The sequence below is a fragment of the Papaver somniferum genome, unplaced genomic scaffold (assembly GCF_003573695.1).
Source record: "Papaver somniferum cultivar HN1 unplaced genomic scaffold, ASM357369v1 unplaced-scaffold_32, whole genome shotgun sequence".
In the NCBI taxonomy this organism is placed as follows: Eukaryota; Viridiplantae; Streptophyta; class Magnoliopsida; order Ranunculales; family Papaveraceae; genus Papaver; species Papaver somniferum.
Genome location: NW_020643262.1, coordinates 4400476 through 4418064, shown reverse-complemented (window position 1 = coordinate 4418064; position 17589 = coordinate 4400476). Strand labels below are relative to the sequence as shown.

General features: G+C 36.8%; 1 protein-coding gene across 1 annotated transcript; it reads right to left on the bottom strand.

Annotated features, from left to right (window-relative positions):
- Positions 1 to 206: 206 nt before the first annotated feature.
- On the bottom strand, positions 207 to 998 carry LOC113341895. The gene has a single exon (XM_026586604.1). It carries the CDS (start codon positions 996 to 998, stop codon positions 207 to 209), a length of 792 nt encoding a protein of 263 aa, XP_026442389.1.
- Between the last annotated feature and the right edge of the window lie 16591 nt (positions 999 to 17589).

Here is a 17589-nt window from a genome sequence, read left to right as displayed (position 1 = left end):
TCTTTATGCTCTTTGAGCACTTCTAAAAGTTTACTCTCTTGTTCTGTGTCTAAACATGATGCAATAATCACAAGAAAAGTATCAGAAGAACCTAAGAATGCATATTTCAAAGTGTTAGGCAATGGATTTAAGTCAAGCTTAGTTGGTTGGACAAGAGATGGTGTAGACTCGGAATTAGAGAGTGGAAGTGGTTCCACTACATTCTACTATTTAGCAATGTCCATGGGTGGCACAGATTCAAGCAAAGAGTGAACTTCACTAATGTACTCAGAATCAAAAAGGTCTAAGTCAAAGTTATCTAAACATGCTTGCAAAGGGTCCACAGATAAGATGTCAGGCAGTGAGTCTTGAATCAGACTCTCAATCACGTTAATCTCATGCAGTTCAGTATCATCACAATCCATGGGTTGTTGACTAATGTTAAAAAAATTTAGTTCGACAGTCATGTTACCAAGGGATAAATTCAACGTTCCATTACGACAGTTTATAATAGCATTGGACGTCGCCAGGAAAGGACGTCCTAAAATGATATGAATGTGACAATCTGGGTTTTGCATAGGTTGAGTATCTAAGACAATGAAGTCCACGTGGAAATAAAAAATTTCAACCTTGATTAAGACATCTTCAACAATACCTCGAGGGATTTTTACAGATTTGTCCGCTAATTGCAGCGTAACATGAGTGGGTTTCATCTCCCGAAGACCTAATTGCTCATACACAGAATATGGAAAAAGGTTCACACTTGCACCTAAGTCTAACAAAGGTCTATAAATTGTATGGTCACCTATGGTACATGAAATAGTTGGACTACCTGGGTCTATAAACTTAGGTGGTGTTTTGTTTTGAATGATTGAACTTACCTGCTCAGTAAGAAAGGCATGCTTATGCATATGAAGCTTTCTCCTTTGTGTGCATAGATCTTTCAAGAATTTAGCATAAGCAGGTATCTGTTGGATTGCTTCGAGAAAAGGGATGTTTATATTGACTCGTTTAAACATTTCTAACATCTCGTTGTATTGGGTACCTTTATTTTATTGCATCAACCTTTGAGGAAATGGGGCGACAAACATAACAGAAGGTATATGGACATTAACATCATTGGAATTCTTAGAGTCGCTATCATGCTCAGGTTCCTTTTATACAAAAGGTGTTTTCTCTGGAGTTGTATGCAATAGCGAGTCTGAATTTAGACTCGCTCGACTGTGGTACACCTACATTGTTATCAATAACTTTACCACTACGCAGATTAGTGACAGCATTCACTTGGTCATGTGGGGGCTCATTGCAAGATGACGTACTTTCCTAAAATGCACTTTTCTGAATCTGTTGAGGTTGAATTAGGAGTTTACCCTTTTCTCTCTCATTTGGTGCATCACAGATTTGGCCCAATTTGAGTTCTAGACTCGCAAGTCTCTGGTCATTTAACTTCTGATATTGCAAAAGATTTTGATTATTTGGTTCACACCATCATCAAAGCTAGGCCTTTTCTCTACAAGGTATTGTGTGTGTGGTTGCACTTGGGGGTTTATAGGATATGAATATACTTGGTTGTTACTAGTTATACCTCCTTGTACGATCCCTTTATACCATGAGAAATTAGGGTGATTCCTCCACCCTGGGTTGTAGGTCTGAGAATAAGGGTTATTTTCTTGCTTATGATACAAAGCATTGGCATGTTCAAGTATAGACTCATGAAATGCTTGTAGGTCTAGACAACTATCTACTAGGTGGTCTGAACTGTGGCATGCGGCACAAGTGGCCATTTCAATTTGGTCATGAAGAGTAGGGGCAGTAGTTTTCACATTCTTCTGCAGCTCTAGCGCTTCTACTCTCCTAGCCAAGGATGCAACCTTTGCATTTTCTTCAAAGTCGGACTCAATTCTATGTACATTAGCTACAGGGGCAGTCTTTTTAGGTTCACGGATGGACTCCCACTGCTGAGTCTTTTAAGCGACTTCGATTAAGAAAGTCCAAGACTCATTAGCACTTTTGTCAATAAATGCACCATTGCACATTGACTCAACTGTGGTCGGGTACTGACACCTAAGCCTTCATACAAAATTTGCACAAGTCTCCATTTTTCAAAGCCATGCTAAGGATATTGGAGCAATAATTCATTAAATCTCTCCAGGTATTTGGCCAAGGTCTCACTTTCTAATTGCACAAAACCATTCATACTTTGATGAATTGTCGCAGTCTTATGGTTTGGGAAAAACTTTTTGAAAAATTATTTTGTAAGATCATCCCATGTTCTAATGGATTATGGTTGTAAGGCATGCAACCAAGAATCGTCTTTTTCTTTCAAAGAGAAAGGAAACAGTCTCAGTTTGAGAGACTCTTCCAGTATTTGGTTAAAACGCAGAATCCCGCAGATATCTTCAAAATCTCTTACATGGTGGTAAGGGTTTTCAGTATCAACCCCTCTAAACACAAGTAACATATGAATTGTGCTTGCTGTCAGTTCAAACTGGCCAGCATCAGCTGGTAAAATGATGCAAGAGGACTGTCTTGCCGTAGTTCGGTACATGTAGTCCTTGATACTACGCTCCTGGTTCAATTCTTCACCCATTGTCTCAGATTGTTCAGGGCTGTCTACTTCAGAACTGGGTATGTCGACTACGTCCTCTCGATGGTTCCAACTAGAAAATTAGTTTGGTCACAAAAGGAAACAATCATAGCCTAGACAACACATCAATCATGTTATATCAATCAGATAATCAAGCAATTTGTAATAACATGAGACAGTGGTAACAACTGAACAGATGAATGCACATAGATAGAGGTTCTGGCCGAGATTAAGAAGTTCTTAGCGAAATAAAAAATTTAACATGTAGATATGTTGTTTAGATTTCACATAATCATGCTCATGGATACCAAAAATTTCAGGTGTGGAATAATGCTCAATAAGGCAGCTAGTGTATCAGGCTATCATGGTTTATCATTCATACAAATATAAGGTATAATGAGGTTCGAGAATGACACCAACCGAATTTATCCACAATAACAATTGTGTTCTGCTCCTTTTTCTCCCTTTATTTGAATCACGCAACAGTATTACAGGTACCTGTTGAGCTCAAAGAGTGGTTTCAGTAACCATAAATGTTTATGAAAACACGAACAAATAACAGGAACTTAGTGCACTGAACAGGACAGACTGATGCAAGTATAGACAAGCTGCATATGTAAAAAGAACTAAGATGAAATGCAGAATACTGGAATGGATATTATAGAGGATGACAGTAACATGAGCTTCTATAAACAAGTACAGGATCATGCAAAATAACCAACTGAAATGAAAAGGCGAAAAGACGCAGATATATGAAAAGCTACAACTAATATTTACAGAGCTAAGATGCACATGACAGAATACTCTAAAATAACAGATAACTTTATACAGTCACTATCTAGACTACAGGATGCACTTAGGATGACTCAAATAATTTGAAACTAGTTTTAACTAACAGGAAATAGGTATGCCAATACACAGATGCAGCTAACTAACTAACTAACAAAAGGCTAAAAGAATGTAGATATGTGACTGAGATGGGATGACTGAGATTAAAAGCTACAGCTAGACTAACACAGAGATGCAGATTATAGAATAAATACTACTAAGATAAGACTATCAAACATAAAAAGAAAACAAAATCTAAGTAAATACTAATCAGTGGTTACAACACTATGTTACAGGACACTAAAAGATTACACACAACTGAATTATTTCACTAATTTGATGTTTCCTCCAATGTAGAGATAACCCTAACTTTATCTCTCTCAAATGTAGTTCTAGGTTTACTGTTCTTGATAAGGAGATAAAGTTGAGAGAGATAGGAATTAGAGGCTTAATTGATGGCGTTAATGAGGGTGGTATAGGTTGGACGATAGAGGTATTGAAGGAGATGAAGGTGGTACTGCGACTGTTGAAAAAGAGAGGAAAATGGAGATGGGTTTGGTTTGGTTTCTGCTCGATAGGGAAGAAAATAGGAGGAGGCTTCGGGGTTGAATAGTTGCTTCATATATTGATGTCCTGAATGGATGAGTTGTTGGATGCTGAGCAACTAAGTAAAATTTGACGGCTTAGGTTAGGAACGGGTTTGGATCTTGGGTTTGGGTTTTGGGTTCTCTACCAAGCCCAAGACTCGGTTTAGGCTTTGCAAACGGATTGCGGAGCGAGTGAAAACGGATTGCGGAAGGTGAGCAAGCGGATTGCAGAAGCTCTTTATGCATTGTTCCTTCGCGTTTCACTGCCTTCTCGCGGGAGCTTTGCATTGTCTCTCTTTCGCAGTCGCTAGTCACCATTCCTATGCTCTTTTAGCTTCTCAATTCATCCAAGCTTTATTTAGTACCTAAAAACACAAAATTAATTATTACAAGTATTTATTCTTGCAAACGCAGAATTTGGGATAAAAAAAAAGATTGTTAGAGCACAAAAGATGAGATAAATGCCAATAATAAGATGTAGAAATATGTAATACTTGGCACTCATCAAAACCAACAGGTCGTTTTTACCCACAAACATGGAGTTTCCTAAAGTGAAATTTAGAATAATATTACCAATTCCAACTATCTTAGAGGCAGATGCATTACCTATATACAAATTTTTTCCATTCACAACAGGTGTGTAGGAATAAAATAAATTTTTAGTGCCACAAATATATTTTGTAGCACCTGTGTCATCCACCAATCTGATACATTGCTCACGATATCACTTCAATCACAACGGTAGAAATTTTTTCATCTTCGCTGACATGTGCATGACCTCAGATTTCTTCTCTTTGTGTAAAGTCTTTCTCTGACGACAATTTTTCGCAAAATTTCCATATTTACCACAAACATAACAATCAACATCAGGAGTGACACCTGATATTTTGAATTTAGGATTATAATGTTTATTCTTTGAGTGGAGGTTCTTGTTGTGAGGCTTTGGGTTCGGTTTTTTCGCCTCGACAAGGTTTTCCTTAGTTTTCAGTTTAACAAAACTTTCCTTAGTTTTTTGAACTCCTATTAGCTTCTTCGATACGAAGATCACCTAATAATTCTTCAAGACTCATTTCTTCTCTCTTATGTTTAAGATTGTTCTTATAATCCTCCAAGAGGGAGGAAGCTGGGCAGAAGTATGAAAACCTTCACAAATTCTGTAACCTTTAACCAGAATTTCACCAACAAGAATTTGAAGCATATCGACTTGGGCTACGACAGATTTATTATCTTCCATTTTAAAATCTGGAAACTTTGCAATAAGAAATTTCTTAGAACCAGTATCTCTAAAACATATTTTTTTATCAAGTTGGATTTATGGGTTACTTCTGTGTTAGGTTCAATGGGTTGCTCTGTGGGTTCTTCAGTGCATTTATCATTCAAGATAAAGTCAACAAGGTTTAGGATGGTTTTATAAAATTTCATCTTTTGCTGTCATCGTTTGAAGTTACTTCCATAAAAAATTAAGGGGTTTTCATGAGATGTAGACGAACATTCCATGATATGATATAGCCATTGAATTTTTCACAGATTAATCACCTTTATATTGTTAGAGAAAATAATAATAAATTAAGCAAACAACTGCAACAATAACATTCAACTATCACACAACAAAAATCAATCCAGAACAAGATTGCAATAGAGACTTGAATTAACAGTAGATAATAAGGAAGAGGAAACTTATTGAATTAGTCGAGGTTCGTGCTAAGAACGATGTCCTAAAGGTAATTATGCCGCTGCAACTACCAGCCTACTTCATATTCACCTCACAGGATTCAACGACCAGCCACCAATGTTGGAAGCTTGAGAACTCTCAGCTTTAATTTTTGTACTCCAAAGAAGAATAAGAACAGATGAAAATGGAAGAAGGAAATTTCTGTGATTTCTATAAGGAAGTAAATCCCTCTTTAAATAAAATAAGATAACGATAAGAAGCACCAATTCATCCCACAAATTATTCCCAAATCTCGCATATACAGGAGGCGTTATGTTATAGTAACCAATTAAATGGAGAATTGATTTCCATAACTACTAATTGATAGAAATGTGTGGGATTCCAACTCAAAACCAATTGGAAATGAGTGGAGTGGCTTCGCACCTTATATTTAGGATATAGACAAAGGGGTTAAGCAATGTGAGACTCTGATACCATGATAGAAGTCTGTGGGATTCTAACTCAAAACCAATTGGAAATAAGTGGAGTGGCTCCACACCTTATATTTAGGATCTAGACTAAAGGGTTAAGCAATGTGAGACTATTATCTCCACTACTGACGAATAAAAACGAGTGAAGACTCAAAAGTAAGCTAGGTTTTAGGAGAATTGAAAGAGACCGAATTCTCATTCAACTAGAAAAATTAAGGTGATGGATATAAGCAATAAGGACACAAAGTTATAGCTAATTACAAGAATACCAAAAAACTTTTCCACACTTCATACATAAATTGTATATATATACGAATCCAAAACTATCAACATATGTGAAGCATCGACACGTCAACATTGGAGTCGTGTCCACGTCAGATGCGCGTGGGATACAGGACGCCGACATGACACGTGTGTAGAAATATATACTCCATTTTACTAGTTGTGTAGTCTAGTATGTTGTGAAAATTAGTATAATAATTCATTTTCTTACCGACTGGTTAATCTAACCGCATAACATTAAATTTTTAATTAATACGTATGTAGACGTCTCCGCGTCCTGATGATTTTGAAATTTTCCAATCCCTATGTCTGTATCGTGTGGTGTCTGTGTCAGTGCTTTCCAAATCAACATAAGTGTTAAAAACAAACTAAATTATTAAGAACCTTAAGAGCTTACTTACACACAATTCCCCATCGCACCGTAAAATGCTACGGGGTCACTTTTACAACCGTCATTAAAAATAGGGAAAAATAAGGCCCGGTCCATGGGTTACCCATAATATCAAGCCCTTAATTAAAGGAAGTTTAAATCTAGACCCCCAAAAATTAAAAGTCGTTGATACCCTTATGCATATTGGCAAGCCCATATTAAATAAAATTTAAATTTAGGCCCAAAATTATTATAAAAAATAGTGTGATGATGTTCCAACCACCTCCGACCACCACAGCCACCTCCAACCACCTCCGACCGCTACCGCCACAAACCACCTCCGACCAACACCTTCAGCCACCTTCGACCACCATCGCCACCAACCACCTCCGGCGACCACCGTCAAACCACCTCTGACCACCATCGCCAGCCACCTCTGGCCACTACCACCGCCGCCGCCGCCGCCAACCACCTCCCACCACCACCGCCGACCACCACCAACATTAGGATGTGTATACAGAAGTTACACATGCATATGGCATGTGTATACAGAAGTTACACATTCATATGACATGTGTAATGCAAAGTTACACTTGTATATAGATATGTACTCGGTAGTTACACATGTGTACGCAGAAGTTACACATGCGTATGGCATGTGTATATACAAGTTACACATGCATATGTGTGTGTACTCATTAGTTATACATCAAAACTACATATATAGAAAATGTCAGAGCATAGCTCGGTTGAACTCACCAAGCGTTGGTATGTCAAGTTTAGTTGTCATATTTTAGTATCAAAACTTATATAGAGTCACTTTATTAAATACTAGAGTCAACTTCGTTTAGGTTAGACTAGAAAGTCTAGGAATGTTGAGACGTACAAGTATTACTCCGAATACCCGAAGAATGTGAAGAAGTAACGAACTACAGGACGACATCATCCTACCACTTTAGGGTAGTAATACTGACTTGAACTTGTTTCATTCCTAATGTATCTTTCAAGCTGTATATATTATACAAATTGTATAATACTCTAATGATGTGACATGATCATAATAGTATGATCATAGTATTAGGGAATTAGACTACGAAGTATAACGCTTATCTTTTGAACTTCGTAGATATGATATCGACATAATCTAGTATATATAGTTATGATTATGTGAATGGATGGTGAAGATTTCATCAAAGGAACAATATTTTACATTTTTTTAAAGGAAGTACATTCATGAACTTGTTTTATGAATCGAAAGGGAAATCATTGGGCTTATTGGTCCGGCTATTCATTACAAATATTTGGATGACCAATACGTGTGAGATGGTAGAACCGATCTTAACTTACGTTATGTATCTTGGTATAACTAATTACAATGTCTTACTTATGATTGGTATGACTGGTTTTTATAAACTGGTGTAACCGATCCTAAGTAATCACTATGTGATGGTATGATCGATCCCTGTAATTGGTGTGACCGATCCTAGTAATTGGTATAACCGATCCTGCTAGTAAATTGTGTGATCGATCATGAGTATATGTAATCGATCCTTGTAACTGGTGTAAGTGGTTTTAGTAACTGGTGTTACCGATCACAAGTAATACCATGTGTATATGGAACCGATCATTGTAACTGGTGTAACCGATCCTAGTGACTGGTGTGACCGATCACAAGTGTTTCCATAATTAGGTATATTTGATCCTAGTGATTGATAGAACCGATTAAACCCATGTATGTGATTTGGTATTTGATCAATCACATAGTAGTCTTGGAATACATGTGAACCAATTCTAAACTTGTTTGGAAGTGTGGTATAACCGATTCTAAGAATGCAAATCCATGTAAATATGAAATAAGGATTTACAGTGAAAAGATGTCAACATACTTTGAACACGAGCAGTAACTCTTATCTTTTAATGTTCAAAGATATTCTTTAGTACTCTAGGTGATTGATGCGCGTCGTTTACACAAAAAATTAATCAACTTCTTTCCACACTATTAGCTGGTAATATAATGGTAAGGAGTTTGTTCCCACGAAGAGCAGTGAGTTTTTAGTTGTTACAAGTAATCGAAAGGGGGTTTTTTATATTTTAAATCAAAGTAATTGACAAAAGAAAATATAAAAGATTTTTTGTAAATAATAAGAAGAAAAATAACTAGGGAATCTTTCGGCATCACTAAACTGAAACTTAATTAGATACAAGTTTATCTATTGTTGAACTTATATTGTTACCAACCTTAGAATAGCAATAAGCTCTGTTATCCCCCAGATTCCTGTTGTCATTGGATATGGAAGCGCTCGACTGCCAGTTTCTATTCCACCAACCCACCAAGAATAAGATCTCAAGGTGTAAATTAATCGAATGCTTTACACTCTGTGAATCAGGTTGATCCTAACATCAGACGCATAGGCTCGGCCCGCTTACTAGTGTTATCTTTATACACAATTGCTTAATAAAATCCCTCTGTCAGCTCTTATGATTTACTACTTGTGTAAAGAGTTGATATGATAATGAAACGTATCACACAACCATAAACTAGCAGAAGAAATATTGATTGGTTAATTTAATTGATTTTAAATAACCCCTCAATATTCTTAAACATTAAAAATCATAGAGATAATCAACAAAAAAATTAAACTCAAAATAAACCTGGTTTAAGAAATTAAAGCTTCATTATTCAGGACTTTGAAATCATCCCTAATCAAAAATAAATTAGCTTGATATAACTAAAAATATTTACAAAAGAATAAAGAAAAAGAAGAAAAAAACTAAAATAAAAGTATTTTATGTTTTGTCTTGTAGTTAGAGAAAAATAATAGGAGAAGAATTTATTTTTTTGCTTTTGGTTTTGGATGCTATTTATAGCAGAGTTGATATGATAATGAAACGTATCACACAACCATAAACTAGCAGAAGAAATATTGATTGGTTAATTTAATTGATTTTAAATAACCCCTCAATATTCTTAAATATTAAAAATCATAGAGATAATCAACAAAAAAATTAAACTCAAAATAAACCTGGTTTAAGAAATTAAAGCTTCATTATTCAGGACTTTGAAATCATCCCTAATCAAAAATAAATTAGCTTGATATAACTAAAAATATTTACAAAAGAATAAAGAAAAAGAAGAAAAAAACTAAAATAAAAGTATTTTATGTTTTGTCTTGTAGTTAGAGAAAAATAATAGGAGAAGAATTTATTTTTTTGCTTTTGGTTTTGGCTGCTATTTATAGCCTTCAAAAACCCTAGGAAATCCAAAATACCGAGAACAAAAGTCGGTGGAGTTTATCCCAAAATAGGTGCAAATAATTGGGTGCATCGCGGTGTATTCTAGTAGCGTCCTTATAGTTTCCGATCCGTTCAATTCTCTGAGAACCCTTTGTAGCTTTATCTGTACCGTCAATCTATCCAGCCTCGACGCTCCGCAGTACGTACAATCATCACCTTCCTATTTACGGGTCAGATCTTGGGAAGAAGTACTGCAAACACAGCCCTACCACACGAGAAGACGCTCATTCCTTCTGTTGCACATGAAAGCAGAAACCAGATGTGTCCCACCAGTGACGTCATCCTTTCCTATCAACCATCGTCTGTACTCCCTGTTTGTTCAAACTCCAACAACCATGCTCCATTTTTTTTTCCAAGTCCAATGGTTTATTAAAGAAAAAAAACGTAATTACAAGAATTACAATGAGGGCTCAAGCCCCCCACCCCCATAAACCAACGGGGTGAAAAAATAACAGCACATAGTTGTAAAAGCTCATAAACACAAATAACTAACAAAAGAAGAAAAATAGGAACTTAAAAACGTTTACGTCATCATGGTGGTCTCCATTAAATTCATTATACTCATCATCATATATCATCATAATCATCTTCATCTGAAGCATAATTACCACCAGGAATAAGCTTAATAGGAGTTTGAGGATTTTTCTTTGAGACAACCATGCTCCATCACCAAAACCGGTAGCAACATCATTTCAACCTCCTTCATATTCGAACGAGATGAGATATCATCATTCTCTTTTTTTATCTCCCAAGTTCATCATCACCACTAGTCCCTATTTTCTATTCCAACAATGGAAGCAACCCAACTCCATTACCGATCATCTTATGGACCACAGCTTCTTCCATATGCTCGTCTACAGCCATCAATCAAAGCCGTGCTCATTAAAATCTCTGTCATTCTCGAGTTCTCAACTTCCCTGCCGTTACGACTATCATCACGACATCCATCTCGTATAACGGCAGCACCATCTCTCCATGTCTGTCAGTTGAGCTCATATCCTTCCATGTGTACCTCGAACTCGAGAAGCACTTATCAAATCATCATCATTCAATCTTCTTTATCACTACCGTTAGCCACATTGACTGGTTTGTCAAAATCAGACAACAACCCATGTTTTCTACCTCCTCCAATGACCCAATGATGTATTTGAATTCGAGATGCACTTAGATCAATAACCAACATGATCATTCATGATCATCAACGCCTGTTCTTCATGTTAGATGACGAAGAGAAGGAAGAGGTGCCCTGAGTAAATAGGATGGTTTTCTTCAACAGATCTTGAACTCCTGCCTTATTCTTTGTAAAAGACCGAACTGCCTTTAGCAGTTTCCTTGAACTTGACTGCCCCTTAACAGGAAGGTGCCCTTAACATTCGTTTGGGGTGCCTTAGCACTTCCCTTTAAAATGATTATTTTTCCCTTTAGTCTTCCAAGTTCTTTTTTTGCTCATAACTTCTTCATACGAACTCAGAATGACAACCATCTGGGGTTCGCCCAGTTGGCCAGGAGTATGATTCTCAAGTAGGAGGTCAGCAGTTCGAGTCTCCGCTCAAAGATTGGAGATCTTGTGTAATTATTACTAACTAATTATGGGGAAGGGGGCCGAGTTTTCTTAGGGGGAGTAAGCCGGTGGCTACGCTGCCAGGGGCCAGGACGGGCCGATGCCTAGTTTCAAAAAAAAAAAAAACTCAGAATGACTCTGTTTTTTTTGCCATTGACTTCGTCTTTTCGTCCTCTTCAAGATGATGATAAGAAATCCTAGGTTTGAACGAGTTCCTCTTGGTATTTGGCCTTTCTCCACTTGTAGCTAACTTCTTTTCTTACACAATTAAGTGCAAATTCACTTCTTTTGAATGATTCACCTAATAAAATACAAATACAAGAAAACAAGCGTAATGTACAATAATTTGCAAAAATATAAGCAATTACTAGTATGGAATTGACACCAAATATATGTGAAATATGCACTTATCAGTGATCTTGTGCCGAAATAAATTGAGAACCTTTTAATTAAGGTTTTTGGTTTTATATGCTTTAATTACCATCAATTAAATGCATATCTCTAGAGAATAAAAATTAGTAATGTGCATTTACTAATTAGAGATTTTCTATTGATAGATTTCGGAAATATTGGACAAGCATTTTTTTTGGAATTATGAAAACCGAATTTTGCCATTCATTGCAAATCTTGAGAATATTTTCGGTTTTGGAAATTCTTTGTGTCAAAACATCCTTGGTATATAAATACCTAAGTCTGCATTTCTAGCAAACTATCTTAAGAGCCAGGCAAACTTCATTTCTTGTTATTTCTGGTGGAGCCGTATATTCGGAGAGGAAAGTATCCTAATTAGGTGAAATATCTTACCACCGCTCGTTTAAAAACTTCTATGGGATCAAGAAGCTCTACGAGTACTGTTGGTGGGAAACTAGATAATTGCAGTGTTATTAGTTTTCGATTGATTTGATTGACAAATGGTTGTTGAAATTTGGACTCCACGTAGTTTGTTTATTCTTGAGAATCTTCTCTTCTGATAAAAGATTCACTCAAACTAGATCGAAGTATCGACGGGATCTTTAGAACTGTTTGTAGATATAAAGACATCTTGTGATGATCCATTGTTAACAGACTTCGTACTGTGCGTGATTGATCACAAGAGATTCAAGTGTTGTTGTGCAGGTTATTGAAGATTAAAGAAGATTTGAAGACGAAGAATATTTCTTATTGGTTTTCGTATCTTGTGAAGTGTGTGCAGAAACCTTGATCGGTTGGGATCCAACTAGAATCGGATTTATTCGATTGATTAGTTGCGTGAGATAGGCATTCTCGATGTATCTCTTTGAGATCTATTTTGATCGAGTGCGAATCTATACTTGACTATTTTGGTAGTTAAAGTTAGACGATCTAACCAGATAAAGGAGTTTATTAGATTAAACGGAAGAGCCTTTGTCAACGACTCATCTATATCTTTAGCAAAGATTGATTAGAGTTGTTAGAACACTGCTTGGTCGAACTCGCAAGCCCTGCTATCTCAAGCTTGTTTGTCAGTGTTAGTGATCAAAACTATAAGTCTTGATTTCTAGTCTACTTATAGCGATGTCTCGGACTATGATAGATTGTGTAGTTGAGCATTAAACTTCACGGCGTTCATCATTTGAAGACGAAGAACTACTAAGGAGAGCTTGTGGAACTTCATCAACAAAAGGTATGTGGAGACTGAAACTCATCTATCACTTGGAAAGTCTATTTCTATTGTATCTCCTATACTGATACAAATGTCGTATTGCTATATAGTATTCGATTATGCACATTTGAGATTTTGAGATGAGTTTAACTCCTTACATATTTCTCGAAATATGTGTTGGTAAGCTTTCGCTTTGACCAAGTTCATCTTATACTCTTGACGAAAGTCAAAAGATGATCATGTGAAAATCGCCGAGTAACATCTTACATTATTTGTGTGATACAATCATTTGGTGTAGACTTGGAATGTTTCGTAATGATTATTTTAATAACTTGAAAATTTCTTTGATGCTAATAGTTCGTGAAAACAGCTATTCTCATCCTCTAAGAATGTTTCAATGATTGAAATAGAGTTTAGAACACTTAACCATTATTGGATTATGAACATAGTATGTGTTCTTGCATATATGTAATCCATGATTGGGAACCATAGTATGCATACCCGTTTGCGTAACTGTTGGTTTGTGAACTAATACATTTATATAATAAGGAATGCAATCTTTTGCAAACCGTGACTATAATGTTCATGAATTGATTCGAGTGAATCAAACCGATTTTGCTTCAATTATGTTCTTGTATACTTCTATGGGAATATAGCAATTGAACAACTCTATAACTAGTTTCATTTGAGTCATTTGAACTAGTTGTGGTTAAGATGAATAAGGTTAATATGGAAGTGTTCATATAGCTAACTTCGGTTAACTATTGTTGATCCAACCTAGTGTGTATGTTTAGGTACGGTTACTCAAACCTAAATGAAGGTACATTTCATTTGCGTGTAACAATCTAAGTTCGGTCTAACAGCTGAAAGATATTAGTTTGAATCTAATCAGGTTTTCATCTAACGGTGAATATTGAATGCTTTGTTACCAAGGTAACTGTTTGGACCACATAAATATGGAATGGGATTAATAAGGTATTCGGCGCATTAGCCTTAAACAGAAATCTTGGTTCATGGGTTGAAACCCAAGCCCATAACCAAATCTGTTAGCCGTTATTAAAGGTGACTACATTCAATGTATCTTGAAAGGGGATGAATCTGTTCAACCCAAGAAGTCATAATTAATCTAGATATATATTTAGTCCAAATACATTATTAATCTGGTCACCCTAAAAGGAGGGAACGAATAAAGGTTAATTGTTGGATGAAATACATTTCTAAATGTCTAGATACATAATTCTGATTTTTAGTAATGATGAACATGGAGGGGATTTGGTCCTGGTACATCATCAAAATGAATGCAGACAGGTAATTGACTGGATGAATACCCTCTATACCTATAAATAGAGGAGGGATTTCAGCAGTAAAGGTACACAATTATAATCCTTTTCTCTCCATTAAAACTTGTTTAGAACTCCTTACTCATTAAGGCATCGGAGTGTCCTTGCAGGTACCCCCTCCTTTTCTTCATTCATCAAGAGTATTAGAAAGCCAAGAGCATTGAAGGGCTATGCATGATTTTTCCATCATCAAGAACGTATCACAAGGAAAAGTTGTGGATCATCTCAACGGTCTACAAATCATCCATCAGGTATTGATCTTACGCCATCCAACGGTTAAGATTATATCATTTCTGTACAAATCTCGAGGAGTGTTGTAGGAACATTTTTGCTACAACATCTTTTGGTGCCCATCGTGGGGCAAAGAAGGATTCTTAGAAAAAACAAACAAGATCAAGATCCATGGCAACAACACAGGCAAATCGAAATGATGGGAACGATAACGTCGATGCAAAAGTCCGGAGGAATCATAGTTACATTGATCACCCATTTCAGGAAGGAGTTGAAACGTCACCAGCAACAACAACATCAATGTGTCCTTCTGCAAGAACTTATCCCCATGAGATAAGTAGAGGAAATCGATGGGTGGTAATAAACATCAAACAAACATGCTAAACTCACGTCTGAACTCCCTCGTCAATAGGGGACCTTTGTTTGGCCTCGCATATTGTGCAAGCGGATAGGACAGTGGAAACACCCGTGGATTTGACTCTGCGATAAAGATTGCAAGAGTTAGAAAAAGAAAACAGACTACTGAAAGCGTCTTTGGAAAAGAGACCACAAACTGGTAGCAACCAACATTCAGAAAGTTTCACTCCGCACCGACGTGCACGACCTTCACATGAGGGTTGGCGAGCACGACAGGGGTGGAATGATCGCGATGGGAGACATAGATCACCTGAAAGGAAAGCTACTAAGGATCGTGGGTTGAATCACCGCTACGAAAGCAATCGCTTCATCGAGGAAGCGAAGCGACAATATGGACCAAGAAATTGGCAGAACAACAGGCGTGAAAGGGAGTAGTACCTCAACGACCAAATAATTGACAATTGATTTCGGTATACATATTTCCAATGTTGGACCCTTTCGCGCCTCATAAGGTAAGCCTAAACAATTGCTCAATTTTCTTATATTATTCGCATTTTTTAGTCATTAAACAAATGCACAATTCACATACAAATGCACCATTCATACACAAATGCATGATCACACACTTTGATACTGGCCAGCGTCGTTTAGCAATAACACTCACATAACTAATATCGGACACAAACTTCGAGCATACTAACCAGAGCAGTTAAACAATAACTCTCGCATAGATAGCACCGATCATAACTTGGCTTTGATTAGAGGAAATATTTCAAAAAAAATATTCCTTGCACAGTATTAGTCAATACTTGCGTGAATTTACGAGCAAGCTAAACCGGTTTAGCGCAGGCTCAATAATAGCAAGGACATTGTTCCATGGGCAATGGAACCCCATCTCAGGGAAGTGAGAACCAAACCAACTTGGCTTTGATTAGAGGAAATATTTCAAAAAATATTCCTTGCACAGTCATAGTCAATACTTGCGCAAATTTGCGAGCAAGCTAAACCTAAACCGGTTAGCGCATGCTCAAGAATAGCAAGGACCTTGTTCCATGGGCAATGGAACCCCATTCTCAGGGCAATGAGAGTTCATTATGCGAGAAGAAAAAAAAAAGGATAAAATGTCATTTGCATGAAGAAGCATACTTGGAGATGGAGCAAAAGAGGAAAAATAAAATAAAAAAAAATTTGCATGAAGAGGCTTTGTTGGACATGGAAGAAGAAAAAAAGAAGAAAAAAAATCGCAAGGACGGACGGTTTAAACAAAAAAAAACAGCTATATAATATGAAGATCTCAAAGGAATAAGTTTCATATTTTACCTCATGCTCCCCTAGTTATGAGTTTTCGTGCATCCTTGTAGTGAATTAAGATCACCAAGGGCTTCCTTGACTTCATTACCACACTCTACACCATTATCCATGGATGTAGTTAAAACGGTTTCCAAGGCATCATCACCATTCAATTCGAACACTTGTTGTGCCAATGTATCCATAACATCAATGGAGAAACAAGAGTGGACATCACTAGGATATCTCATCGTCTCGAAAATATTGAAACATATTATTTCTCCATCAAACTACATAGTCAACGTTCCCTTGTCCACGTCAATAATGATTTTCGCCGTTTTCATGAAGGGACGCCCAAGTAGCAATGGAAGAGACGAGTCCGGTGAACCTTCATTCATCTCTAACACGCAAAAGTCAGCTGGAAATACAAGTTTATTAACATGCACAAGAACATCGTCAAAAATACCCATTGGGTAAACATTAGAGCGATCGGCTAATTGCAACACAATTCCAGACTTTTTAAGAGGACCTAACTCAAGTGAATTATACATGGACGCAGACATAACATTAACGGATGCACTTAAATCCAACATAGCTTTGTTAAATGTAGTGTTACCAATTGTGACGGGCATTTCAAAGCTACCCGGATCCTTGCATTTCAGTGGGAGTTTGTGTTGTAAGATTGCCGAAGCATTCTCCCCCACACTTAGCACTTCATTGTCTTTGATCCTTTTCTTGTTGGTACACAAGTCCTTCAACACCTTTGCATACTTTGGCATTTGTTTTATAGCATCTACGAGCGGTATGTTCACATGAATCTTTCTTAGAACGTCTAAAATCTCCTTTTCTAGTTCCTCCATGTTGGACTTTACGAATCTGCGAGGGAAAGGTAAAGAGGAACATAAGTAGAAACCGGAGTTTTAGAGTTAGGAATAGGTACCTCAGAAGTTTTGGGAGAATCCTCATTCTTCTCCTCCAAAATAGGTTCCTTTGGTGTTTCCACCTTGCCCGAATCAGTAACTTCGGGTTGTACAGGTTGTGTACCACTTCTCAACGTAATAGCATTCACATCCCCTTTTGGGTTAATAGGCTGAGAAGGGAGTTTCCCACTATTTTGTTCCTT

What these genes read in the sequence shown, in the direction of transcription:
- LOC113341895 (XM_026586604.1), bottom strand. Translation starts at nt 998, where the DNA reads ATGTTTAAACGAGTCAATATAAACATCCCTTTTCTCGAAGCAATCCAA.